At 34.9% G+C, this 27,984-nt stretch overlaps 2 protein-coding genes and 1 long non-coding RNA gene across 4 annotated transcripts in view; 1 reads left to right on the top strand and 2 right to left on the bottom strand.

Annotated features, from left to right (window-relative positions):
- The window catches only part of LOC143048749 (diacylglycerol lipase-alpha-like), a 93,763-nt gene extending 89,728 nt beyond the window's left edge, over nucleotides 1-4,035 (bottom strand). The window contains exon 1 of the mRNA XM_076222620.1: nucleotides 3,821-4,035. Within this exon, the coding sequence (XP_076078735.1) occupies nucleotides 3,821-3,915 (95 nt within the window). The 5' untranslated portion in view covers nucleotides 3,916-4,035. The remainder of the gene's footprint in view (nucleotides 1-3,820) is intronic.
- Nucleotides 4,036-4,056: 21 nt separating this feature from the next.
- Nucleotides 4,057-27,984, top strand: part of LOC143048748 (exostosin-2-like) — a 38,638-nt gene continuing 14,710 nt past the window's right edge. The window contains exons 1-4 of one of the 2 annotated variants that reach the window (XM_076222619.1): nucleotides 4,057-4,163; nucleotides 13,969-14,507; nucleotides 14,971-15,177; nucleotides 19,479-19,671. In XM_076222619.1, the coding sequence (XP_076078734.1) occupies nucleotides 14,020-14,507; nucleotides 14,971-15,177; nucleotides 19,479-19,671 (888 nt within the window). In that variant the 5' untranslated portion in view covers nucleotides 4,057-4,163; nucleotides 13,969-14,019. The remainder of the gene's footprint in view (nucleotides 4,164-13,968; nucleotides 14,508-14,970; nucleotides 15,178-19,478; nucleotides 19,672-27,984) is intronic. The other variant, XM_076222617.1, reaches the window with a different exon arrangement.
- Nucleotides 5,776-9,526, bottom strand: LOC143048745 (uncharacterized). The gene is made up of 3 exons (XR_012969931.1): nucleotides 8,969-9,526; nucleotides 6,458-6,570; nucleotides 5,776-5,868 (listed from the first exon to the last, which is right to left on the bottom strand). It is a non-coding gene; the product is annotated as an uncharacterized LOC143048745 (long non-coding RNA).

Here is a 27,984-nt window from a genome sequence, read left to right as displayed (position 1 = left end):
ACTTAATATCTATTTTAACATAATAATCACTCAAGGGATTTTGTAACTCAGCTTCTGCCAGATAATGGCCACAATCAACAAACAGCGTTCAGAACCACCACCCTCCCAAACTGTTTTGACTAACAAAAAAAAAATCTTTTACAGGTTAAGAGATGATGAATATTTATTTGCTTGTTGATTTTACATATAAATATGTTTTAAAAAATAGTCATTATACTATAAATATTGCATGTTCTATTACTATATTGATGTGGTTATATTTATATAGTGCTCACATGCCTACCTGCAATCTTGGAATGTCTTAACAGTGGTTAATAATAGATGGCATACAACTTACAATATTTTGATACTTTTACAATTCTCATGAACATGAATACCTTTTAGTTTGTTTTAAATCAATTTGAGAGTTTGAATCATTTCAGTACTGAATGGACATTTTTCTGAGTGTTATAGAAGTATATATAACTGCTTACATCTACCTCATTTAGTTTAAACAATATTGATTCAGATAAATCAACATCAAACGATATTGTACAAATGAAATAATATTAAGAATTCAGAAACAAGCAATTTGCTTTTACAAATCTGTCTCCTTTTACCTCATTTGAACTTTGGTGGATAGTTGTCTCATCATTTTGCTCATTGGCAATCATACCACATCCCTCATATTTTCTTATATTAATACAGTGGTTAATCTAAAACAAAACCTAATTAAGTCTGGAAAGTACCGTATAGAGGGTTATTTTCGCTGGTGTAAAATTTCACAATTTTCATTGAATAAGGTATACAAAATATTTTGGCGTATTCAAACCTTTATCAATAGCTTTGCATGTGTGGCGGAAAGCCAGTTTTTAAAACAACATTACTTCCCTTGAAAATGGACTGTTGTGAAATTAACATTTAAATATTACTGTTGATATAAATTATTGTTTTACATTACCAACTTATCATTTACTTATAGAGTTTTTCTATTGATCTTGCTCTTGTAAAATTAGTTCTGAGATAAATATTTGTTATCTTGCTTAATCATTTAGAGAGCCACAGTCTTCCCATAGAGACTTTTTAAGGTAGACCGTGCTTTTATGAAAGAAAAGCTACGCAACACTGCTTGTCGACACTAGTCACTCTGCAGTATAGCTTTACATATAGAAAGCTTGATGGTCTTGCACAGACCTTACCACTAACTGTAAGATGACATTGTTATATATAGAACAAAATGTCTATCTTCAGTCCTGCTGGTCTTGCACAGACCTCACCATATTTTGTCACTTTTATGTGAGTTTTAACTTATTTATATTTGAATACTTTTATCTTTATAATATTGTTGATATTTGCTAAATTGTAATTTATTATAATAAACTATGAAAACTTGCTAGTGTTAAGTTCTACAAAGCCACATATGAAGGATCAGAGACTCAGGATTCCGATACCTACTCTTTACACGGTCTGGGGTATACTATGTAAAAGTTGACACAGAAATATGCAACATAAAAAAAACCCCGGTTACACGTGTGCCATTTTAAATTGACGGAAATTATTTTGGCGATTTTGTTCTATCCGCGAAAGTTAGCCAAAATTTGCACCCTGCGAAAAAATAACCCGCTATACAGTAAATGTCATTTGCACTTTTTGGCTAGATGGTCAATATATTTAAAAAAACATTTTTGAAACCCTATTTAGCATTTTCAATATTTAGGAAACATGGTTTCCTGTATACAATGTACCGGTAGGGTAATTAATTTTGTTACATGTACATGCATTCATAGTCTTCAGATGGGACTTTTCCCCAAATTGTCCCCTAAATGTTTTACAATTCAGCTTTAAATATGATTTAATTAAATTAATTTAATTAAACTTCTAAATGATAATTAAGACATTTGTGTGTGCGAAAGAGATAGAAAATAATACAAAAGTGTACTGAACCACATACATGTACCAAGTGGAGGACAAAACCAATCAAGCATGTGATGAAATTTTGCACTAAAAACCAGTTTCTTTTTCTAGGAATATTACATTACATGAATATATATAAAAGATTTGTCGACCGAATTCATTGAAATATGAACCAGAGTATCATTTAAAATAGTTTTATGTATTGTTTAAAGTTTTAGTAAAATATGATGTCTATAAAACATTTAAAAAACAAACAAGTGGAAATATTTATATTCTTCTCAATGTAGAGTATGTTACCTTACAATTAAGTTTACAATAGATCAGTTCTTATTGATCTTCTGTGAAACAGGTGTTGTTAGCATAAAACAACTTAACTCTTTACATTTCACACCAATCTGTGGTATCGATTTCCATCATGACTTTTCTTAGATCCATTTAAGTTATAATACATGAACATCTCAAGCTAGAGTAAATCCTAATATCAAATATTTATGTGATATGATACATGCTATATGCTGTTTTCGATTGTGATGCAAAAAATCATTAACATAGTTTAAAATTTGCAATTTGATGTAAAGTGAAACCAATGAAGTGATTCCCCTGGGGAATAAAGGGAATAAAACAACACATTCAAAATTAATATATTGTATTCTTCAAGGGATCAAACCAGGATAATTTTGAAGATTTAGAAATATTGAGTTTATAAATTACAAACTTGCTTCAAATTTTACTTGCATTAAAAATCAAATTGAAAATACATCTAAATACATGTAGCAGTCATGTGTCTGTTTCTACATGTTGTTGATAGATTGCTGTCTGATTGATTCACATCCAAAATTAACACACATTTTTATATGTACAAGGGTTAAGTTTCAGGTGAAAATAATCCACATACATTGATTGGTGAATGTTACATCATGTATGTCAGGTAACTGTATGTAAAATGTACTACACTGCTTTTCTCCAAGACAGTAAGGGGGTCCAGTCACCCCCCCCCCTTTTTGTAGGAAAAATGTGGTTGATTATTTAGGGACTGAAGCATAATTGGAGCAGCCCTCTCTTAGGCAGTCAGTGCCCCCCCCCCCCCCCTTAATGAAAATTCCTGGATCTGTATAATGTTTATCAGGTAATCGCCAACAATATAAGGCCAAATAAAAAAGCATGTGTGTTTCCTGTTTCCCTACCTACCCTATATTTTAAGCTCAGAAATAGCCTACCCTAAAGTTTTTTTGGTCATTTTTCAATAAGCACTGTTAAAGTCAGAATTTCTCTCCCATAGACTCAATGTAAAAAAAAATGGTAAAATAAAAAAAAATCCCTACCTACCTACCCTATTTTTTTCAAAGATGAAACAGGAAACACACATATTATTTTATTTGGCCTAAGTATGAAAAATTTAGGATATTGAACATGTCAACATATTTACTCGCATAGTTATCACCTTTTTCAGTAAATAAGACAGAAGTATACAATTAAAGTTTGTGTTACAACAACACAGGAACCTGTGTGTCACTGTGTGTGTGTTTTAATAATATTTGTGTTGTGCCCAGATCCCAAATTTAACACAGGTTCAACTACATTGTAGCAATGCATTTAATACCAATAAATGTATTATACTTTTATATGTCCTATGATGAAACCTACCATAATAAACACAATGCATCATAAGTTAAGTACTACAGAGCAATTTGATTAACGAGATTAGTTATAGCTACCATCTGTTGTTTCAGACATATATACAGAGCTGAGATACAGAGTCTGATTGTTATATATTCCCAATTCACAACAGTTGGAATGGAAGCTTAATTCTACTGATTGGCTTATTATACAACTGCTTTAGTTGTTTTACACTACATCAAATCCATTTGAAGAATTTAAGTATTTTCCAATATTTCGATAATCTGAATAACTTTGCCAATAATCTTACCATGCAATGTGCATAAACAACAGCACTACAGCAGGAACCACTAAATCATCTGATCCAAATGACCACCTCCTCTGAAATAATACTATCCCTGGCATTACTTTGTCCTTCTGACCACAACATGTGTATTAGTATTTATCTATATGTGATATTTCCATGTAACTAATATAATTTCCTAAAAGTCCTCTGCTAAAATATTGACAGACGATGCTTCTGCAGGTGCCCGTTTTCGGTTTTGTAACAACGATTTTCATTGGAAGAGATAATTAACCGGAAGTGAAGTTTGTAAACATAGGAATGAGTTTCTTAAAAAAAATGTGTTTTAGGTTGAGATAGTTTTGTTCAGGTAAAACTTTATAAAAATTAACAACTTCATTTATAGCGGGTTCGAGTGATGTCATAAGCAGATCATTGTCAAGATTTTTGTAATTTTAGTTTTGACATGTAGACACATATATACAAATCCTTATACAGACACTGAGACAGACACTTTACAGTTTACTACATATAGCTTGTCTCTGAAAAAAAATCCTATATACCTTAGTATCACACAAGGTGCTTAACACACATTTATTTTAAATTTCACTGGGTCAGGATATTCTGTTAAGTGTTATTTTTCGATTTCCCAGTTGTGACAACCCCCCAGCTAACAATGTTACGTCATAATTACGTCGTGACAATGTCATGTTTTCGTCGCATTGACGTCAGGTTATTACGTTGTATTTACGTAAAAGTGTATGGTTTTCTCGACGTTGTCACAACGTCGTACATTAACGTTGTGGTGACGTAAAATTACGTTTCTACAACGTTATTCCTGACATTACAACAACGTTTATATCACGTTATGTCGATGTTGTCACAACATCATACATCAACGTTGTTGTGACGTAAAATTACGTTTCTACAACGTTATTCCTGACATTACAACAACGTTTATATCACGTTATCAAAACATCATACATTAACGTTGTTGTGACGTAAAATTACGTTTCTACAACGTTAATATCACATTATGTCGACGTAATATGCTTGCACTTTTATATTATGCTATATAATTGGCCAAAAAATTATCGTATATACACACACATAGTATCAACTGTGTTTGGGACCATGAGGTGACCTCTAGATGATATATGTTGGTGTTATTCTCTGAAGGAATTCGTATATTCTGCATCATCATCTTTTTTTTTTTGGTAGCTTCAATCGAAATTACTGTTTGAACTTTCAGTAATTGTGATATAACAGAAATGAATCCTAGGGCCATCGATAGCTGAGTGGCTGCCTATTCGTATGCAGTTCTTGATAGTGCTTGTAAAAATAATATGCATTTATCATATGTTACTCTATAAGAGGGATGTTGCCCCAGTCTCTTTAACCCGTCTTTAATTGCTGCCTTTACGATATGGGATTTGCCCATTGTTGAAGGCAGTACATTGACCTCTATAGTTATTTTCTGTTTCGTTTGGTCTCTTGTGGAGAGTCTCGTTGGCAATCATAGTACCACATCTTCTTTTTTTATATTTAATTTATTTCATCGTAGTATACATTTCTCATTAAGCATGTTCACGTTCTGAATATAATATCTGGCTAGCTAAATACCCATCCATGAAAGTTATAAAAAAAAGTTTATGAAAAGTAAATAATACCTGCAAATGTTTGCAACTGTCATCAGGAATCTGATGTACAGTAGTTGTCGTTTGTTTATGTAATTTATATGCGTTTCTCGTTTCTCAAATTTTATATAGATTAGACCGTTGGTTTTCCCGTTTGAATGGTTTTACACTAGTAATTTTGGGGCCCTTTATAGCTTGTTGTTCGGTGTGAGCCAAGGCTCCGTGTTGAAGGCCGTACATTGACCTATAATGGTTTACTTTTTTTAAATTGTTATTTGGATGGAGAGTTGTCTCATTGGCACTCACACCACATCTTCCTATATCTGTATATCAAAAAGTGAAGAATTGATCGTTAACTTTATTTATTTTAAATGTTCTCCTGGGTCCCTGGTGGTGGTATTTCCGGAGCTGCTGCAATTACCCTCTTACAGTTGGTTCCTGCAATGACAATACAAAAACTTATTTGTACAAAAAGTTAAATTGTAATTATTCTAGGTCAAACATTATTGCAAATAAATACTAGATCTATGTAGCTGTGTGTAAGGGACGACATCAAAAGATCGATGTAGGATAAAAAACTTAAATCAAATAGTTTGGGGGTGGGGGGGTTAAAATTCTGCAAGTTTTGTATATTTAAAATCGATTTTTACGTATATCCCTATTGGTAAATCAATTTTTCCCAAATTAAGTTAAGAGGGGGGGTGGGGGGGGGGTCAGTGAAAAAACTATGTGAATTAAGTTTTTTATCCTACATTGAACTTTTGATGTCGTCCCTAAGACGTGGCTTTCCAAATCTCCTTGAAAAATACATAAACCACATAATTATATATTCAGTTAAATTTAATGTTACCCTTTATTGTCCCAAAAGAGTATCTTGATCTTCACAATGCTAGTTACAAATGCATATCTATAATAACAATTTCGTACTGAATTAAAAAAAAACAACAACATAGAATACAAACAATAATAATTTTGGGAAATATGCCAATATAGGTTCACTATACAGGGGAAATAAGGGTATTCTTACCTTATAGCGTGTTCCGCCTGGTTTTTGGGGTGTATGTTTTAGGGTTTACCCGATCAATTCTTCAATATCTGATGTCCTTGCTGAGGGGTACATGTAGTTCTTCATGTAAGACTCTACAAAAATTGAGTCTTAGACATTGATAAAATTTGCATAGTGATATTAAATATAATTTAAAAATAAACTGTAGACTGTCAGGGAGCAACAATTTAACTTCAAGGAGGGTCATGGTTTTTGCTTGAGTCAGTGAAGTGCAAACAGTTTTATTTAATTTTTCAACGAATCAATTTTTTTTTTAATCTAACACTATAAGGTATGGGTGGAATCTGGATTCAGAATATTTTTTGTCCTGTACTCGAACAGAATATTTTGTTTCATCAATTTGGAAATCTTAAGAAAAAACTCCATGAATTATGCTATAGCTATTTATACCTCGCTTTTAATCGAGATATTATAATCAGATCATAATTACTGTTTCACCGGCAAATAAGCCACTGCCAAAATATAAAAAAAATATATAATTGAAAATTATGATCAATAAATGTATGTTTTACATTTACAAATTTGCCATATATATGTTCCAGACCATTGAGTATTTGGACCGTACTCGTACGGTCCGAACCGTATATACGTATACTCGTACGGTCCGACCATACGCGTGCGGTCGGACCGTATGAGTATACGCGTATTGTCCAGTACGAGCTGACCATACATGTTATTGGATTATATGGTTTACATTTAGACAACCATTATAACAATCTTTATTTTTAGTATTACAAATTGTTATTATTACAATTAGATGGACATATTTTTTTTGCGTTTAAATGTTTGCTGTTCATGCATGTTCCCTTGCATTTACATTTTTGTTTCTAAAATTGCTAAATAGTGTCCTCCCACATTATGTTTTCTTCCGATATCTTCAATTTCAGTGATCATATAATTCAATTAATGTATTACTGGTCGACATGTTAAGTAAGACATACAAGAAATTAACAGATTTAATTAGCGCGATTTTTTTAAATAGTTAAAATATAAAGTTTTTATTTCAATTACATTTGAACTTTTTTATATAAATTTTGAGAGTTAAGTTATCTTGATCTGTTTATATATGCATTTGCATTAAACTTGAACAACTTCTTTATATTAGTTCGACCGTATGAGTATTTTGAAAAAGTAAGCATACGGTCCAAAAACTCATAGATACGGTCTGGAACATATATATATAATACAGATTAATCGTTGACTATTTATTCAGTCATTATATACATATAATAATAATAATTAAAGGAGTAGTGGTATGATTTTTTGGTAAATTATATTGTCCCTTGCAAAAATAAATAAATGTAAATAATAATTTATTTTATTAAAGTGTCACATACTCGTCTACTGATGTTTATACATACAGATAATATATAATATACATTGCACAATAGTAAGATAAGACAAATACCCAGCCTACATAGGCTTATGAGACACTATATACAAATATATACCTATTTAACAAATACAAATTCAAATTGTAAAACATAGTAAAATGTCAAAAATGTTTAAAATTATCCGGATTTTTCAAATAATAATAAAAAATTAAAATATGTAATTAAAAAAAACATAACCTTAATTTAAAAACAGAAATATAAATATAAAAAAGAAGATGTGGTATGAATGCCAATGAGACAACTCTCCACAAGAGACCAAAATGACACAGAACTTAAAAACTACAAAGTTGATTTTTGTAAAAAATCTTTTGTATTTATTCATACTAAATTTTTATCAGTTCTTTAGTTTATGAGTTCAATGCACAAGACTTTATATTGTAAATACACTTGAGTTATTTTCAAGGTATGCCATCACTGTGTCCTGACATGGCAAATACATACCACTGATAGCTTGCTATCCTGACCTCAATTAGAATCAAATTAGCTACACGTGTGTAAGGTTTCTGCAGACGAAATCAGCAAAAGTTTTTTGTAAAAATAATTTATAAAGCAAGAGTACAACAAAATTTAATTTCTTATCTATCATGTCTCTCTTCTAAAATGGTTTTATATATTACATCATGCACGTGTTGTAAAACCAGAATAGTGGTGCGATATGTATAAATTATCGGGTTTTCTACATGCTGACATCGTAAAATATCAGCCCCGAGGCACAATGTGAACCTTTTTGACGAGCGGTTGATATTTTCCGACATTTATACAAAGAAAACCCGCATTGTCACGATTGTGACGTTGCTGTCAGATAAATTCACCTCTCACATCATTTTGCACATTGTGACGTCGCTGGTAGTGATAATGCTTGGAGCACAAAAATCATGCTTGAAACACCAAATCCTGTATTTTGACATATACCGGCCTCTCTAACTTTTGACAATCACTTTTCCATTGTGGCGTCAGATGTTTTGTTTTATGACGTCAAAACTTTACGGGAACATCATTCTGTTCCTTTATAATAGAAACTTTATAAAAAGTAAGAAGAAAAAAACAACAGTTAAAGAATACAGATAAATGTACTTACGTTGGATCTTAGTGCAGTGGCTTGGTGAATGGCGTTTACTTTGAATATGACGTCATCACTTAAATAGCGTCACAACTAAAAGCCCTAACAACTAAACCAAAATCGGAAACGTTACGGTATTTCCGTATCTTTTTTTTTAACATGAATAAATTCGTACAGACTTCGTCCCCTTTCACAGGTAATGCCTACCTCATATCAAATATTGTTCATTAGTTCTACCAATACAAACAAGACAAATTAAATCTAGTACATAATAAAAGAAGAAGTTTTGCTATTGTAAATTTTAGGGATGTCGACAATTACGTTGCTACAACGTTTTAATTACGTGATATATTTGATCGATGTACAGTACATATTGCAATTATTTTTTTATTATTTTTTTTTTTATTATTACGATGTATTATTGATGACAAAAACATGGTTCCTCTTTTATAATAGCGTAAAAATCAACTTAATATTTTATCGACCAAAAATATGACGACGTTGCTATAACGTCACAGATACGTGACAGATGCATCGCAATATGACATTGCAACAACGTAATATAAACGTTATTAAAAACAATAATAACGTTGTCCTGACGTCGGTTCTACGTCGTATCTGACGTGACGTAAAATTACATTCTCACAACGTTGCAACAACGTCGTACTAACATAACGTCAGTCATGACCTTCCAGCGACCAATACATAACGTCGCAAGGACGTCATGTGTTTCCTGGGCCCTTCTTCTTTTGTTACAGAAAACAATCAACGTACTGATGTTTACTTTCCGGCAAAAACCCCACTAAACTATTATGCCTTGGCTGAAAGACTAAAGAAGTTTTACTAAAACTGTTTGTATGATGATAAAGACGTCTTAACTGTATGAATTTGTATAATTGATAACTGAAGCACAAGAAAAGTAATTAAGTGAATTTAAATGTAATAGCTGACTTTTAGGCCTCAAGGAAAACTAAAGTCGCTTTGCTAGGGTTCAGGATATTTATTAATCAGTAACGTAAAACACCCTGTAATAACAATGATAAAGTTATACTAATTTTACAGATCAAATAATAACAACAAATGGAAGTTTTTAACGACCTTGACTGGCTATACAGCCCTTGCACGGTCGGCATCAAATAATAATTTAGTAATACACGTGATAAGTATAATATTCTTTCATTACATATAATGGTATTATACAAAACATTACACTTTAAAAATACATTTAAGTTATGAACATAATGAGATCAAATATTATGTTTAATCATCAAATCATAGTATTAATGTCTTTACATATAATATTCAGTCCTTGTGTATAAAATAAAACATAACTCGAACAATACTTTAAATATGTGCAGAAACGTAGTTCGCTATCTAATACAACTTTGTTTATGTTTTCTATTTATAATCAATCAACAATGTTATTGTGTACGGACTAATTCACACAAATAATACACGGTGGTATTTAAAATCTACTCATAACAAAGTCTTATCGAATACACCTCAAAGTATCGATCGGAATGTGTGTTCTTTCTAAAATGATTTACATATAGCTCTAACGAATGACTACCAGTACTTTTTATAATAAAATAAGTGTATAATATATGCATTTTATGTAGCGATAATACTTTTCGGGATCATAGAGAAAAATAACCATTCATACCAAAAATCATTCAATCTATGAAAATATATTAGAAATATTAATAAAGAAGTAAATAAAGAAAACTCACGTCAAAATGTCAAGTCTGTCAATGTAAAACAATCATAACTATTCTCTATACTTTCTCAAACACTTCAATGGCTACTGGACATATATACATCTGTCCATTTTGACTACATTAGTCCTTATGACTCAGAACAAAGAAACTAAGAACTGAGCGGTAAAACTTTAAACTAACCAATCAAATCCAAGTAATCATAAATAATGTATGGAAACATTTCAGTGTAATAAAAGTTTATATGATACAATATCTTATGAAGTTTTATTCAATATTAACATAATTATACATCTTTATTTTACAATTACAATATAAACAAAATAAAGAGGCTATCACATAAACATGTCAGATATACAATAATACTGCATTACACCATAGATGTAATTTATTTACACTAACATATTCCTCTGTGTGGGATTTCCAACATTTTCAGCCTTCAACCGATGAAAAGTGAAAACTACAATGTACATCATACATTTTTTTGTACAACTTCTATAAAAATGATCAGTCTCTGTTTTAAAATGATAGCATAAAATTAACTTTTAAAGTCCATTATGATGATTATTACAAAAATGTATTAATAAAATTAAAACTTATAAAAATAACAGTAAATTATGATATGGTGTCATGTTGATTCTACTTTTGATGTGCTGTTCAAGGAGGGTGGTAAAGGGGGGTGCTTGCACGAAAAAAACTTGAAATAAGACATAATTCACGCAAAATAAGACTTTGAAAATCACAATGCACGTAAAATTAAATAAGCAGAACACGTTGAACGAGGCACCTGTCTTGCACGACTGAATGTCAAATAAAAAAGGAAAAACATGTTGAACGTGAAATAAAAAACGGCGATCATGTTGCACGAAAATAACCCTTTACCATCCTCTTCAAGTTCTCTCCGGATTAGGTCTACTGCTACACATCTCATATTTGGGTCTTTCAGTTCAAATCATTGCTGTGTTTCTTTGTGTCACATAAATTAATGTTTGTACTTATTTCCAAATGGTACAGTTTCTTTATTGGCCTTGATGGTATTTCAAGGTTTTTTTCTCAACACAACTTACTTTACAATTAATAAATGACACAATTTACACAATGATTTACATGTGTAAAAATATGAACTTGCTATTATCGTAATAAGTTCTGATATTATCAATAAAATCATTCAAACTAAGAAATAAGTGATGCCAGTGTACATGTATCTTGTCACTTGAAATTTGTCATAATCAGATTTATGTCATCACAGAGGGGTACAGAATACAAACAGGATAATTAAAGAACAGTCCAGATGGCATTCACAGTAACTGTAATTTCACAAACCATTCTAAAACACTTAACATCAAATAAATCAGAGTTATATTGGTAATTTTATATGACAGAATATATCTACTTCATGATAAAAGATGCCTAGCCCTATTCATTGTGTTGTAATTATGTGGTTAATTTATTGAGCAGATCCAAAAGTTTTTCAGTCAAATGCTTCTGAAACCCATAATTTTTTTTCAAAGTCTCATGAAGTTTGGGATTTTATCAATTTGAAACTGAAGAGCCAATCAGATTTATTTCCTGATATACATGTATATACACTGTTTAAGTAAGTGACACATCTCCATTAATCATATACTGTAGTTATTTAAGTCTTTAATTAGGGAATGAACTTGGATTTCACTTAATGTACATGCACTGTTGCACTCTTGATGGGTGGTTTTAATAAAAGTGGAATTTATGTACATTTGTACCTTCGTAATCATTATTTCCTATATTAGGTTTACCACATATATGCACCATATATTGGTCCTTCAACTAATAGTACCTGAGAAACATTTATCAAATAACATTGAACAATTAATGTGAAAATGAGGTCAAGGTCATATGAACCCTGCCAGACAGACATACATGTATACACCTTACAATCATTCCACACACCACTTATAGTTGACCTATTGCTTTAATAGTTCATGTATTGAATGCTTTTAATGTTTACATGTGGCCGTCACATCTCACTCTGTCTGCCATTGTTCATCAGATTGTGACCTCATTGTTGATAATGTTCAGTTTATGCGATATTTCAAAAACTTTATGTAAAACTGCATATACATGTAACAGACTTTCAACATAAATTCAATAAAAGGTAAATAGGCAAGACATTTCAGCCTTCTCCCTTTTGTTATAGATAAAGAAGACTTAATATCAAAGGTCTGCCATCAATAATGTTTCACTCAATTACTACAAAAATAAGGATACAATAAACATTATAAAGATGTATTAGAAAAGATTTAATAATATGACTCTCAGTAATCATGAGTAATGTTGTTAGCAGTTATCTACTGGTAGTATTCTTTATAAGTTCAAGTTTGTATGGCCAAATGTAGAGGTGGAATTACTTGTTTTTATTTGCCCAGAATGCTTATGTAACCGGAGGGTTTTTTACGTTGTGTATCTTCTGTGTCAACTTGAACATATTTTACCCCAGACTGTGTAAAGAGTAGGTATCGGAATCCTGAATCTCTGATCCTTCATATTTGGTTTTGCAAAACTTAACACTAGCAAGTTTTCATAGTTTATTAGCAAATTACATAATTCAACAAATATCAACAATTTGTTAAGATTTGTAAAGATAAAAACCTGAAGCATGAATATGAAAAGCAAGTTAAAATTCACATTAAAGTGACTGTCATTTTAACCTTTGTCTAGATGCATTATAATTCTAGACACAATAGCAACATTGTGTCTAGATGCAGTGAAATACGTTACACCTTTGGTGTAGACAACGCCTTTCGTGTATACAGTGAGTAAGGTCTGTGCTAGACCAAATAGTCAGCGAAGTCTGTGCTAGACCTTTCGTGTAGACGGTGACTGAGGTCTGTGCAAGGCCAGTGAGGCAGTAAGCTCTTAAATAAAAGCTAAAATGAGAGGTCAATATATCAACCAAAGTGGCTTATGAATACAAGCCTGATACAATTATTTAAATCAGCAATTATTCAACAAATACTATTTAAATATAAACATTCTATAACTAAATTATAAGTTGCAAATTCAACAAAATCTGAGAATAAATTCAATGAATTATAGCACAATAATGTAACTAAATATGATGGAAATGTTATACAAAATTTGTTATCAATAATTCATATTAACAATAGTAATTAAATGTTCATTTTAAAGGGACACAAAACTGTTCCAAAACATATGGTCGCAGTTATAGTTAAGAAGATTTTTGGCCATAGAATTTTATTGTGGTATAAATGTACTTTCTTCTTTATTCATTAAACTTAATTGTTGTACATATGTTTTTTTCAGCCAAATTTTTTGGTGCTAAGCCAAATGGAATGGATGATAAGTTACTAACCAATGGAAATCAGGATGAAGTTAAAGCCCCTCCTACTTATGATTTTGATTGGAGCTTTGGTAGTTGCAGTTATATGTTTCAGTTTATGGTCATACACATCCAGTGAAGACATTAGTGATCCAAAGCATTTGTTTCTGAGGTCTGAAAACAGTAAAACATTAGAACTAACAACATCAAGCCCAGGTGCTTCTCCTCGAGACACCAGATGTACCTACCATACCTGTTTTGATGTATACCACTGTGGGTACAATGACAAGACTAGAATAAGTGTGTATATTTATCCTGTCAATGAGTATGTGGACCAGGCAGGTAATGCCATCACTTTGCCGTTGTCTAAGGAGTTCTATGAAATGTTAGAGGCCATTGCTGACAGTCCATACTATACAAATGATCCTGAAATGGCCTGCTTGATAGTACCTTCTGTTGATCTCTTGAACCAGAATAGCATCAGATTAAGAGAAGTTGGACAAATATTAGCTTCATTGCCATGGTATGTATCTGATTAGAGGGTTGCTGTCAATACATGTTCTCAATGATATTTTAGTACCTTTTGTAATGTTTATTGTTATGACTATTTTGTTGCACATTTGAAAATAAACAGGTAATCAGATTTTATATGCATGTTATATGAAATATATTTGTCCATCATTTTGTCCATTGATAACTGGAACTTACATGTAAACTCATTCATTTTGTCATTACTGTCTTTTAAACATGGGTTGAACAACCAAAATGTAACATAACAAAAACTGTGAAGAGACCAACAAAAAACTATCAACTGGGAGATATACAGAGTGTAGTTCCATATGCAGGTGCTGCATGAATGATGCTACATCAAAATGGAAAATGAGCTCATTTTCAAAGGAAGATATATTTTTGTGTTAACAATTTGTTTGAATCACTTGCTACAACCTTGATGTCATGTTTACTTGTGTTCTATTGTCTATTTATAGGTGGAATAATGGTAATAACCATCTGCTGTTCAACATGTTACCTGGGAGTTCCCCAGATTACAGTACCGTGTTAGAGGTGGACACAGGGAAAGCTGTCATTGCTGGAGGGGGATTTTCTACCTGGTCATACCGTAGAACATTTGATGTCTCAATACCTATATATAATCCTCTCATCCAACTTGATAAAATGCCTCAAAAATCATACCTGTAAGTCTTGTCAAACCAGTTTACACTTCATGGTACATGTATATCTCAATACATAAATTGATTAATTTGATTAATTGATTAACAATTGTGTACATGTATTTGTCTAATATTGAGACAGCATTCCTCACCACATAATGTTCCATCAGCTTACTATATAATGGAGAATGGAAATATGTCAAACAGACAAAAACCCAACCAAAGAGCAGAATGGCCACAAATGGGTCTTTAACACAGTGAAAAAATCCTGCACCTGGAGGTGTGCCTCAGCTGGCCCCTAAATAAAATATGTAATATTTTAGTGAAAATGGACATCATGCTAAACTCCAAACCATATAAACAAACTAGGAATATAAAAACATACAAGACTTTCAAAGGCCAGAGTCTCCTGATTTGGGACAGGCACACAAATGCGACGTGGTTAAACATGTTTTGTGAGATCTCATCCCTCCCCTATACCTCTTACCCAATGTAAAGAAACACAAAGCAATATGCACAGTAAAACTCAGTTTAAAAGAAGTCTGAGTCCATGTCAAAACAGAAAACAAACGAAACCAAGTAAAAAGACAATGATACATAAATAAACAAAGGACTTCTAGCAGTTACTATATATACAATATACAATGATACAATATTTTTATTTTTCCAAACTAAAGGGCCCATAAAAAACCAAAGAAATAGTTCAAATGCATTAGGAAACGGTCAGTGGTCAAGGGGAGATAATTTTGCTATTTATTAGCATATTTAACTAATTTTCTAATTTTCTAAGTTGCAGGTCTTATCAAGGTATGCACATAAAATAGATAAAAAAACTGCTATCTTCATTACTCATAATCCATGTAAAAAGATCATTTCTGTTTAAATTAACCCAACTGGGGTATTTTTTTATATAATCAGTCATATATCTTCTGGGGTTATTGTCAAGAGGGCATTCCAGAAGAAAGTGCATTTCATTTTCAATAGAAATTGAATTACAACATAAAAATATCCTATCATGTGGAGGTAATATTTCATATTTACCACATACATTGATAAATCGTTCATGTCTGCCAGTTTCTATTCTTAAACAGTGATTGCTGAGTCTGTATTTTGTTAACCAAATATTTTTGGGGGTGCTTTAAATCTAAATAATTTTCATAGTCAAATTACCTCTTGAATGAAAAATTAGTGTCCAATTTGCCTTGATTCTGTAAATACAAATCTGACATTTACTCCCAAGCATTTTGAAAGTTTAATTTAAGCTGTTTTTTTCAGTAATTTTTTTAATTTATTTTTGCTTAAATTTTTACATATATTTAGGTCAATACCCAATTTTTCGCTGTAGAAAATGATATTAGAGAGCCAAGAATTATTGGAGCTAGTTTGACCTTTACTTTCTATCATTTTTAACGCAGCATAAGCACTTTTCAATAAATCAGATCGGGAATTCTCTAGTCTATGCAAATACATAAACATACGTGTTAGCAAATTTATATAAAGAGGATATCTACCCAGTTCAGACAGGACTGCTACATTTGTGCACATCTTTGTACCACCAATAATATACTTACAAAATTTTAAATTTAGCTTCTCAATTACTGTTACTGACATGCCAGCTCCAGACCTCAATTAAACTGATTAAAAGATTATGTCTTCATCATATGAAAATCTGTTTAGGTTAGAATCAGAATATGTGCTTATGAGTTACAGTTGTTTTAGTATCCATGTTTTAGTATCCATGTCAACACATGTTTTGTTGATATTCATGGCATCACAGTACAATATCAAACTTGTACTAATTCATGAAAGATTATCAGAAATATAAGTATTATCCATGTATTTGTTAATAAAGTTATTAATAAGTTAAAATGTGCATAGATGTCACTAATAATATCAAATCTATATACTATCAGAGAGAAGAGAAAATATTTGGTGATATCCTCTCAGACCACTATTAATATCAAATCTATATATTAAGAGAGAGAAGAGAAGATATTTGGTGATATCCTCTCAGACCACTATTAATATCAAATCTATATATTATCAGAGAGAAGAGAAAATATTTGGTGATATCCTCTCAGACCACTATTAATATCAAATCTATATATTAAGAGAGAGAAGAGAAGGTATTTGGTGATATCCTCTCAGACCACTATTAATATCAAATCTATATATTATCAGAGAGAAGAGAAAATATTTGGTGATATCCTCTCAGACCACTATTAATATCAAATCTATATATTAAGAGAGAGAAGAGAAGATATTTGGTGATATCCTCTCAGACCACTATTAATATCAAATCTATATATTATCAGAGAGAAGAGAAGGTATTTGGTGATATCCTCTCAGACCACTATTAATATCAAATCTATATATTATCAGAGAGAAGAGAAGGTATTTGGTGATATCCTCTCAGACCACTATTAATATCAAATCTATATATTATCAGAGAGAAGAGAAAATATTTGGTGATATCCTCTCAGACCACTATTAATATCAAATCTATATATTAAGAGAGAGAAGAGAAGGTATTTGGTGATATCCTCTCAGACCACTATTAATATCAAATCTATATATTATCAGAGAGAAGAGAAAATATTTGGTGATATCCTCTCAGACCACTATTAATATCAAATCTATATATTAAGAGAGAGAAGAGAAGATATTTGGTGATATCCTCTCAGACCACTATTAATATCAAATCTATATATTATCAGAGAGAAGAGAAGGTATTTGGTGATATCCTCTCAGACCACTATTAATATCAAATCTATATATTATCAGAGAGAAGAGAAGGTATTTGGTGATATCCTCTCAGACCACTATTAATATCAAATCTATATATTATCAGAGAGAAGAGAAGATATTTGGTGATATCCTCTCAGACCACTATTAATATCAAATCTATATATTAAGAGAGAGAAGAGAAGATATTTGGTGATATCCTCTCAGACCACTATTAATATCAAATCTATATATTATCAGAGAGAAGAGAAGGTATTTGGTGATATCCTCTCAGACCACTATTAATATCAAATCTATATATTATCAGAGAGAAGAGAAGGTATTTGGTGATATCCTCTCAGACCACTATTAATATCAAATCTATATATTATCAGAGAGAAGAGAAGATATTTGGTGATATCCTCTCAGACCACTATTAATATCAAATCTATATATTATCAGAGAGAAGAGAAGGTATTTGGTGATATCCTCTCAGACCACTATTAATATCAAATCTATATATTAAGAGAGAGAAGAGAAGATATTTGGTGATATCCTCTCAGACCACTATTAATATCAAATCTATATATTATCAGAGAGAAGAGAAGGTATTTGGTGATATCCTCTCAGACCACTATTAATATCAAATCTATATATTATCAGAGAGAAGAGAAGGTATTTGGTGATATCCTCTCAGACCACTATTAATATCAAATCTATATATTAAGAGAGAGAAGAGAAGGTATTTGGTGATATCCTCTCAGACCACTATTAATATCAAATCTATATATTATCAGAGAGAAGAGAAGGTATTTGGTGATATCCTCTCAGACCACTATTAATATCAAATCTATATATTATCAGAGAGAAGAGAAGATATTTGGTGATATCCTCTCAGACCACTATTAATATCAAATCTATATATTATCAGAGAGAAGAGAAGGTATTTGGTGATATCCTCTCAGACCACTATTAATATCAAATCTATATATTATCAGAGAGAAGAGAAGGTATTTGGTGATATCCTCTCAGACCACTATTAATATCAAATCTATATATTAAGAGAGAGAAGAGAAGATATTTGGTGATATCCTCTCAGACCACTATTAATATCAAATCTATATATTATCAGAGAGAAGAGAAGGTATTTGGTGATATCCTCTCAGACCACTATTAATATCAAATCTATATATTATCAGAGAGAAGAGAAGGTATTTGGTGATATCCTCTCAGACCACTATTAATATCAAATCTATATATTATCAGAGAGAAGAGAAGATATTTGGTGATATCCTCTCAGACCACTATTAATATCAAATCTATATATTATCAGAGAGAAGAGAAGGTATTTGGTGATATCCTCTCAGACCACTATTAATATCAAATCTATATATTATCAGAGAGAAGAGAAGATATTTGGTGATATCCTCTCAGACCACTATTAATATCAAATCTATATATTATCAGAGAGAAGAGAAGGTATTTGGTGATATCCTCTCAGACCACTATTAATATCAAATCTATATATTATCAGAGAGAAGAGAAGGTATTTGGTGATATCCTCTCAGACCACTATTAATATCAAATCTATATATTATCAGAGAGAAGAGAAGGTATTTGGTGATATCCTCTCAGACAAGTCTACATAAAGAATACAGAGATGTTTTACATGACATAGAGAAAGAGGAACCAAGATTTTTATTTATCCAGAAGTGTCCAACTGAAGAACGGACATGGAATTTCTCGAGACGTTGTAAACAAAAAGTGGCCTATGATTACCCTCAAATTCTCCAGGTAAACTCTTCAGTCATAGTATGTGATAAACGATAAGGCTAGAGATACTTACAACTTTTATTTTTAGTAGTTGTGGATAATTTAAAAAGTTTGAGATTGAGGATACAATATGACTTTTTTTTTGATAGAAGTTATGTTTTTGGTCTTTAAAAGTGGTATTCATGTCATCAGATTCAACTATACCACTTCCTTACTTTATGTCATTATTTACCAGTTTAGTAAGTTTGCTATGTTTTAAACTGATGACTAAAGATTGTATTTACATCGTCATTGGGTTTTTTTACCATTTTTAGAATTTTTGTTAGTCAGCTTTATTTCATGTGATATTGGCTGTACACCAGTTCTAGTATCTGATGTCTGTACACCAGTTCTAGTATCTGATGGCTGTACACCAGTACTAGTATCTGATGGCTGTACACCAGTTCTAGTATCTGATGTCTGTACACCAGTTCTAGTATCTGATGGCTGTACACCAGTTCTAGTATCTGATGTCTGTACACCAGTTCTAGTATCTGATGGCTGTACACCAGTTCTAGTATCTGATGGCTGTACACCAGTTCTAGTATCTGATGGCTGCACACCAGTTCTAGTATCTGATGTCTGTACACCAGTACTAGTATCTGATGTCTGTACACCAGTACTAGTATCTGATGTCTGTACACCAGTTCTAGTATCTGATGGCTGTACACCAGTACTAGTATCTGATGGCTGCACACCAGTTCTAGTATCTGATGGCTGCACACCAGTTCTAGTATCTGATGGCTGCACACCAGTTCTAGTATCTGATGGCTGCACACCAGTTCTAGTATCTGATGGCTGCACACCAGTTCTAGTATCTGATGGCTGTACACCAGTTCTAGTATCTGATGGCTGTACACCAGTTCTAGTATCTGATGGCTGCACACCAGTTCTAGTATCTGATGTCTGTACACCAGTACTAGTATCTGATGTCTGTACACCAGTACTAGTATCTGATGTCTGTACACCAGTACTAGTATCTGATGGCTGTACACCAGTTCTAGTATCTGATGGCTGTACACCAGTACTAGTATCTGATGTCTGTACACCAGTTCTAGTATCTGATGTCTGTACACCAGTACTAGTATCTGATGTCTGTACACCAGTACTAGTATCTGATGGCTGTACACCAGTTCTAGTATCTGATGGCTGTACACCAGTACTAGTATCTGATGGCTGTACACCAGTTCTAGTATCTGATGGCAGTACACCAGTTCTAGTATCTGATGGCTGTACACCAGTTCTAGTATCTGATGGCTGTACACCAGTTCTAGTATCTGATGGCTGTACTAGTATCTGATGTCTGTACACCAGTTCTAGTATCTGATGGCTGTACACCAGTTCTAGTATCTGATGGCTGTACACCAGTTCTAGTATCTGATGGCTGTACACCAGTTCTAGTATCTGATGGCTGTACACCAGTACTAGTATCTGATGTCTGTACACCAGTTCTAGTATCTCATGTCTGTACACCAGTACTAGTATCTGATGTCTGTACACCAGTTCTAGTATCTGATGGCTGTACACCAGTACTAGTATCTGATGGCTGTACACCAGTTCTAGTATCTGATGGCTGTACACCAGTTCTAGTATCTGATGGCTGTACACCAGTTCTAGTATCTGATGGCTGTACACCAGTTCTAGTATCTGATGGCTGTACACCAGTTCTAGTATCTGATGGCTGTACACCAGTTCTAGTATCTGATGGCTGCACACCAGTACTAGTATCTGATGTCTGTACACCAGTACTAGTATCTGATGGCTGTACACCAGTTCTAGTATCTGATGGCTGCACACCAGTTCTAGTATCTGATGGCTGCACACCAGTTCTAGTATCTGATGGCTGCACACCAGTTCTAGTATCTGATGGCTGTACACCAGTTCTAGTATCTGATGGCTGTACACCAGTTCTAGTATCTGATGGCTGTACACCAGTTCTAGTATCTGATGTCTGTACACCAGTACTAGTATCTGATGGCTGCACACCAGTTCTAGTATCTGATGGCTGTACACCAGTTCTAGTATCTGATGTCTGTACACCAGTTCTAGTATCTGATGTCTGTACACCAGTACTAGTATCTGATGGCTGTACACCAGTTCTAGTATCTGATGGCTGTACACCAGTACTAGTATCTGATGGCTGTACACCAGTTCTAGTATCTGATGGCTGTACACCAGTTCTAGTATCTGATGGCTGCACACCAGTTCTAGTATCTGATGGCTGCACACCAGTTCTAGTATCTGATGGCTGTACACCAGTTCTAGTATCTGATGGCTGCACACCAGTTCTAGTATCTGATGTCTGTACACCAGTACTAGTATCTGATGTCTGTACACCAGTACTAGTATCTGATGGCTGTACACCAGTACTAGTATCTGATGGCTGTACACCAGTTCTAGTATCTGATGGCTGTACACCAGTACTAGTATCTGATGTCTGTACACCAGTACTAGTATCTGATGGCTGTACACCAGTTCTAGTATCTGATGGCTGTACACCAGTTCTAGTATCTGATGGCTGTACACCAGTTCTAGTATCTGATGTCTGTACACCAGTTCTAGTATCTGATGGCTGTACACCAGTTCTAGTATCTGATGGCTGTACACCAGTACTAGTATCTGATGGCTGTACACCAGTTCTAGTATCTGATGGCTGTACACCAGTACTAGTATCTGATGTCTGTACACCAGTTCTAGTATCTCATGTCTGTACACCAGTACTAGTATCTGATGTCTGTACACCAGTTCTAGTATCTGATGGCTGTACACCAGTTCTAGTATCTGATGGCTGTACACCAGTTCTAGTATCTGATGGCTGTACACCAGTTCTAGTATCTGATGGCTGTACACCAGTTCTAGTATCTGATGTCTGTACACCAGTTCTAGTATCTGATGGCTGTACACCAGTTCTAGTATCTGATGGCTGTACTAGTATCTGATGTCTGTACACCAGTTCTAGTATCTGATGGCTGTACACCAGTTCTAGTATCTGATGGCTGTACACCAGTACTAGTATCTGATGGCTGTACACCAGTTCTAGTATCTGATGGCTGTACACCAGTTCTAGTATCTGATGGCTGTACACCAGTACTAGTATCTGATGGCTGTACACCAGTACTAGTATCTGATGGCTGTACACCAGTACTAGTATCTGATGGCTGTACACCAGTTCTAGTATCTGATGGCTGTACACCAGTTCTAGTATCTGATGTCTGTACACCAGTTCTAGTATCTGATGGCTGTACACCAGTACTAGTATCTGATGGCTGTACACCAGTTCTAGTATCTGATGGCTGTACACCAGTTCTAGTATCTGATGTCTGTACACCAGTTCTAGTATCTGATGTCTGTACACCAGTACTAGTATCTGATGGCTGTACACCAGTTCTAGTATCTGATGTCTGTACACCAGTACTAGTATCTGATGGCTGTACACCAGTTCTAGTATCTGATGGCTGTACACCAGTTCTAGTATCTGATGGCTGTATCCCAGTTCTAGTATCTGATGGCTGTATCCCAGTTCTAGTATCTGATGGCTGTACACCAGTTCTAGTATCTGATGGCTGTATCCCAGTTCTAGTATCTGATGGCTGTACACCAGTTCTAGTATCTGATGGCTGTACACCAGTACTAGTATCTGATGGCTGTACACCAGTTCTAGTATCTGATGGCTGTACACCAGTTCTAGTATCTGATGGCTGTACACCAGTTCTAGTATCTGATGGCTGTACACCAGTACTAGTATCTGATGGCTGTACACCAGTTCTAGTATCTGATGGCTGTACACCAGTTCTAGTATCTGATGGCTGTACACCAGTACTAGTATCTGATGGCTGTACACCAGTACTAGTATCTGATGGCTGTACACCAGTTCTAGTATCTGATGGCTGTACACCAGTTCTAGTATCTGATGTCTGTACACCAGTTCTAGTATCTGATGTCTGTACACCAGTTCTAGTATCTGATGGCTGCACACCAGTTCTAGTATCAGTTCTAGTATCTGATGGCTGCACACCAGTTCTAGTATCTGATGGCTGTACACCAGTTCTAGTATCTGATGGCTGTACACCAGTTCTAGTATCTGATGGCTGTACACCAGTTCTAGTATCTGATGGCTGCACACCAGTTCTAGTATCTGATGGCTGCACACCAGTACTAGTATCTGATGGCTGTACACCAGTACTAGTATCTGATGGCTGTACACCAGTTCTAGTATCTGATGGCTGTACACCAGTACTAGTATCTGATGGCTGTACACCAGTTCTAGTATCTGATGGCTGTACACCAGTTCTAGTATCTGATGGCTTCACACCAGTTCTAGTATCTGATGGCTGCACACCAGTTATAGTATCTGATGGCTGCACACCAGTTCTAGTATCTGATGGCTGTACACCAGTTCTAGTATCTGATGGCTGTACACCAGTTCTAGTATCTGATGGCTGCACACCAGTTCTAGTATCTGATGTCTGTACACCAGTACTAGTATCTGATGTCTGTACACCAGTACTAGTATCTGATGTCTGTACACCAGTACTAGTATCTGATGGCTGTACACCAGTACTAGTATCTGATGTCTGTACACCAGTTCTAGTATCTGATGTCTGTACACCAGTACTAGTATCTGATGTCTGTACACCAGTACTAGTATCTGATGGCTGTACACCAGTTCTAGTATCTGATGGCTGTACACCAGTTCTAGTATCTGATGGCTGTACACCAGTTCTAGTATCTGATGGCTGCACACCAGTTCTAGTATCTGATGGCTGCACACCAGTTCTAGTATCTGATGGCTGCACACCAGTTCTAGTATCTGATGGCTGCACACCAGTTCTAGTATCTGATGGCTGTACACCAGTTCTAGTATCTGATGGCTGCACACCAGTTCTAGTATCTGATGTCTGTACACCAGTACTAGTATCTGATGGCTGTACACCAGTACTAGTATCTGATGTCTGTACACCAGTTCTAGTATCTGATGTCTGTACACCAGTACTAGTATCTGATGTCTGTACACCAGTTCTAGTATCTGATGGCTGTACACCAGTTCTAGTATCTGATGGCTGTACACCAGTTCTAGTATCTGATGTCTGTACACCAGTTCTAGTATCTGATGGCTGTACACCTATCTGATGTCTGTACACCAGTTCTAGTATCTGATGGTTGTACACCAGTTCTAGTATCTGATGTCTGTACACCAGTACTAGTATCTGATGGCTGTACACCAGTTCTAGTATCTGATGGCTGTACACCAGTTCTAGTATCTGATGTCTGTACACCAGTTCTATTATCTCATGTCTGTACACCAGTACTAGTATCTGATGTCTGTACACCAGTTCTAGTATCTGATGGCTGTACACCAGTTCTAGTATCTGATGGCTGTACACCAGTTCTAGTATCTGATGGCTGTACACCAGTTCTAGTATCTGATGTCTGTACACCAGTTCTAGTATCTGATGGCTGTACACCAGTTCTAGTATCTGATGGCTGTACTAGTATCTGATGTCTGTACACCAGTTCTAGTATCTGATGGCTGTACACCAGTTCTAGTATCTGATGTCTGTACACCAGTTCTAGTATCTGATGGCTGTACACCAGTTCTAGTATCTGATGGCTGTACACCAGTACTAGTATCTGATGGCTGTACACCAGTTCTAGTATCTGATGGCTGTACACCAGTTCTAGTATCTGATGGCTGTACACCAGTTCTAGTATCTGATGGCTGTACACCAGTACTAGTATCTGATGGCTGTACACCAGTTCTAGTATCTGATGGCTGTACACCAGTACTAGTATCTGATGTCTGTACACCAGTACTAGTATCTGATGGCTGTACACCAGTTCTAGTATCTGATGGCTGTACACCAGTTCTAGTATCTGATGTCTGTACACCAGTTCTAGTATCTGATGGCTGTACACCAGTACTAGTATCTGATGGCTGTACACCAGTTCTAGTATCTGATGGCTGTACACCAGTTCTAGTATCTGATGGCTGTACACCAGTACTAGTATCTGACGGCTGTACACCAGTTCTAGTATCTGATGGCTGTACACCAGTTCTAGTATCTGATGGCTGTACACCAGTTCTAGTATCTGATGTCTGTACACCAGTTCTAGTATCTGATGGCTGTACACCAGTTCTAGTATCTGATGGCTGTACACCAGTTCTAGTATTTGATGGCTGTACACCAGTTCTAGTATCTGATGGCTGTATCCCAGTTCTAGTATCTGATGGCTGTACACCAGTTCTAGTATCTGATGGCTGTACACCAGTTCTAGTATCTGATGGCTGTATCCCAGTTCTAGTATCTGATGTCTGTACACCAGTTCTAGTATCTGATGTCTGTACACCAGTACTAGTATCTGATGGCTGTACACCAGTTCTAGTATCTGATGGCTGTACACCAGTACTAGTATCTGATGGCTGTACACCAGTTCTAGTATCTGATGGCTGTACACCAGTTCTAGTATCTGATGGCTGTATCCCAGTTCTAGTATCTGATGGCTGTATCCCAGTTCTAGTATCTGATGGCTGTACACCAGTTCTAGTATCTGATGGCTGTATCCCAGTTCTAGTATCTGATGGCTGTACACCAGTTCTAGTATCTGATGGCTGTACACCAGTACTAGTATCTGATGGCTGTACACCAGTTCTAGTATCTGATGTCTGTACACCAGTTCTAGTATCTGATGGCTGTACACCAGTTCTAGTATCTGATGGCTGTACACCAGTACTAGTATCTGATGGCTGTACACCAGTTCTAGTATCTGATGGCTGTACACCAGTTCTAGTATCTGATGGCTGTACACCAGTTCTAGTATCTGATGGCTGTACACCAGTTCTAGTATCTGATGGCTGTACACCAGTTCTAGTATCTGATGGCTGTACACCAGTTCTAGTATCTGATGGCTGTACACCAGTTCTAGTATCTGATGTCTGTACACCAGTTCTAGTATCTGATGGCTGTACACCAGTTCTAGTATCTGATGGCTGTACACCAGTTCTAGTATCTGATGGCTGTACACCAGTACTAGTATCTGATGGCTGTATCCCAGTTCTAGTATCTGATGGCTGTATCCCAGTTCTAGTATCTGATGGCTGTATCCCAGTTCTAGTATCTGATGGCTGTACACCAGTACTAGTATCTGATGGCTGTATCCCAGTTCTAGAATCTGATGGCTGTATCCCAGTTCTAGTATCTGATGGCTGTACACCAGTTCTAGTATCTGATGGCTGTACACCAGTTCTAGTATCTGATGGCTGTATCCCAGTTCTAGTATCTGATGGCTGTACACCAGTTCTAGTATCTGATGGCTGTATTCCAGTTCTAGTATCTGATGGCTGTACACCAGTACTAGTATCTGATGTCTGTACACCAGTTCTAGTATCTGATGGCTGTATCCCAGTTCTAGTATCTGATGGCTCTACATCAGTTCTAGTATCTGATGGCTGTACACCAGTACTAGTATCTGATGGCTGTACACCAGTACTAGTATCTGATGGCTGTACACCAGTACTAGTATCTGATGGCTGTACACCAGTTCTAGTATCTGATGGCTGTACACCAGTACTAGTATCTGATGTCTGTACATCAGTTCTAGTATCTGATGGCTGTACACCAGTTCTAGTATCTGATGTCTGTACACCAGTTCTAGTATCTGATGGCTGTACACCAGTACTAGTATCTGATGGCTGTATCCCAGTTCTAGTATCTGATGGCTGTACATCAGTTCTAGTATCTGATGGCTGTACACCAGTACTAGTATCTGATGGCTGTACACCAGTACTAGTATCTGATGTCTGTACACCAGTTCTAGTATCTGATGGCTGTATCCCAGTTCTAGTATCTGATGGCTCTACATCAGTTCTAGTATCTGATGGCTGTATCCCAGTTCTAGTATCTGATGGCTCTACATCAGTTCTAGTATCTGATGGCTGTACACCAGTACTAGTATCTGATGGCTGTACACCAGTACTAGTATCTGATGGCTGTACACCAGTTCTAGTATCTGATGGCTGTACACCAGTACTAGTATCTAATGTCTGTACACCAGTTCTAGTATCTGATGGCTGTACATCAGTTCTAGTATCTGATGGCTGTATCCCAGTTCTAGTATCTGATGGTTGTACACCAGTACTAGTATCTAATGTCTGTACACCAGTTCTAGTATCTGATGGCTGTACACCAGTACTAGTATCTGATGTCTGTACACCAGTTCTAGTATCTGATGGCTGTATCCCAGTTCTAGTATCTGATGGCTCTACATCAGTTCTAGTATCTGATGGCTGTACACCAG

Source organism: Mytilus galloprovincialis, chromosome 10, assembly GCF_965363235.1.
Source record: "Mytilus galloprovincialis chromosome 10, xbMytGall1.hap1.1, whole genome shotgun sequence".
Classification (NCBI taxonomy): Eukaryota; Metazoa; Mollusca; class Bivalvia; order Mytilida; family Mytilidae; genus Mytilus; species Mytilus galloprovincialis.
The sequence above is the reverse complement of the archived record's forward strand: the minus strand, read 5'-3'. Positions and strand labels throughout refer to the sequence as shown.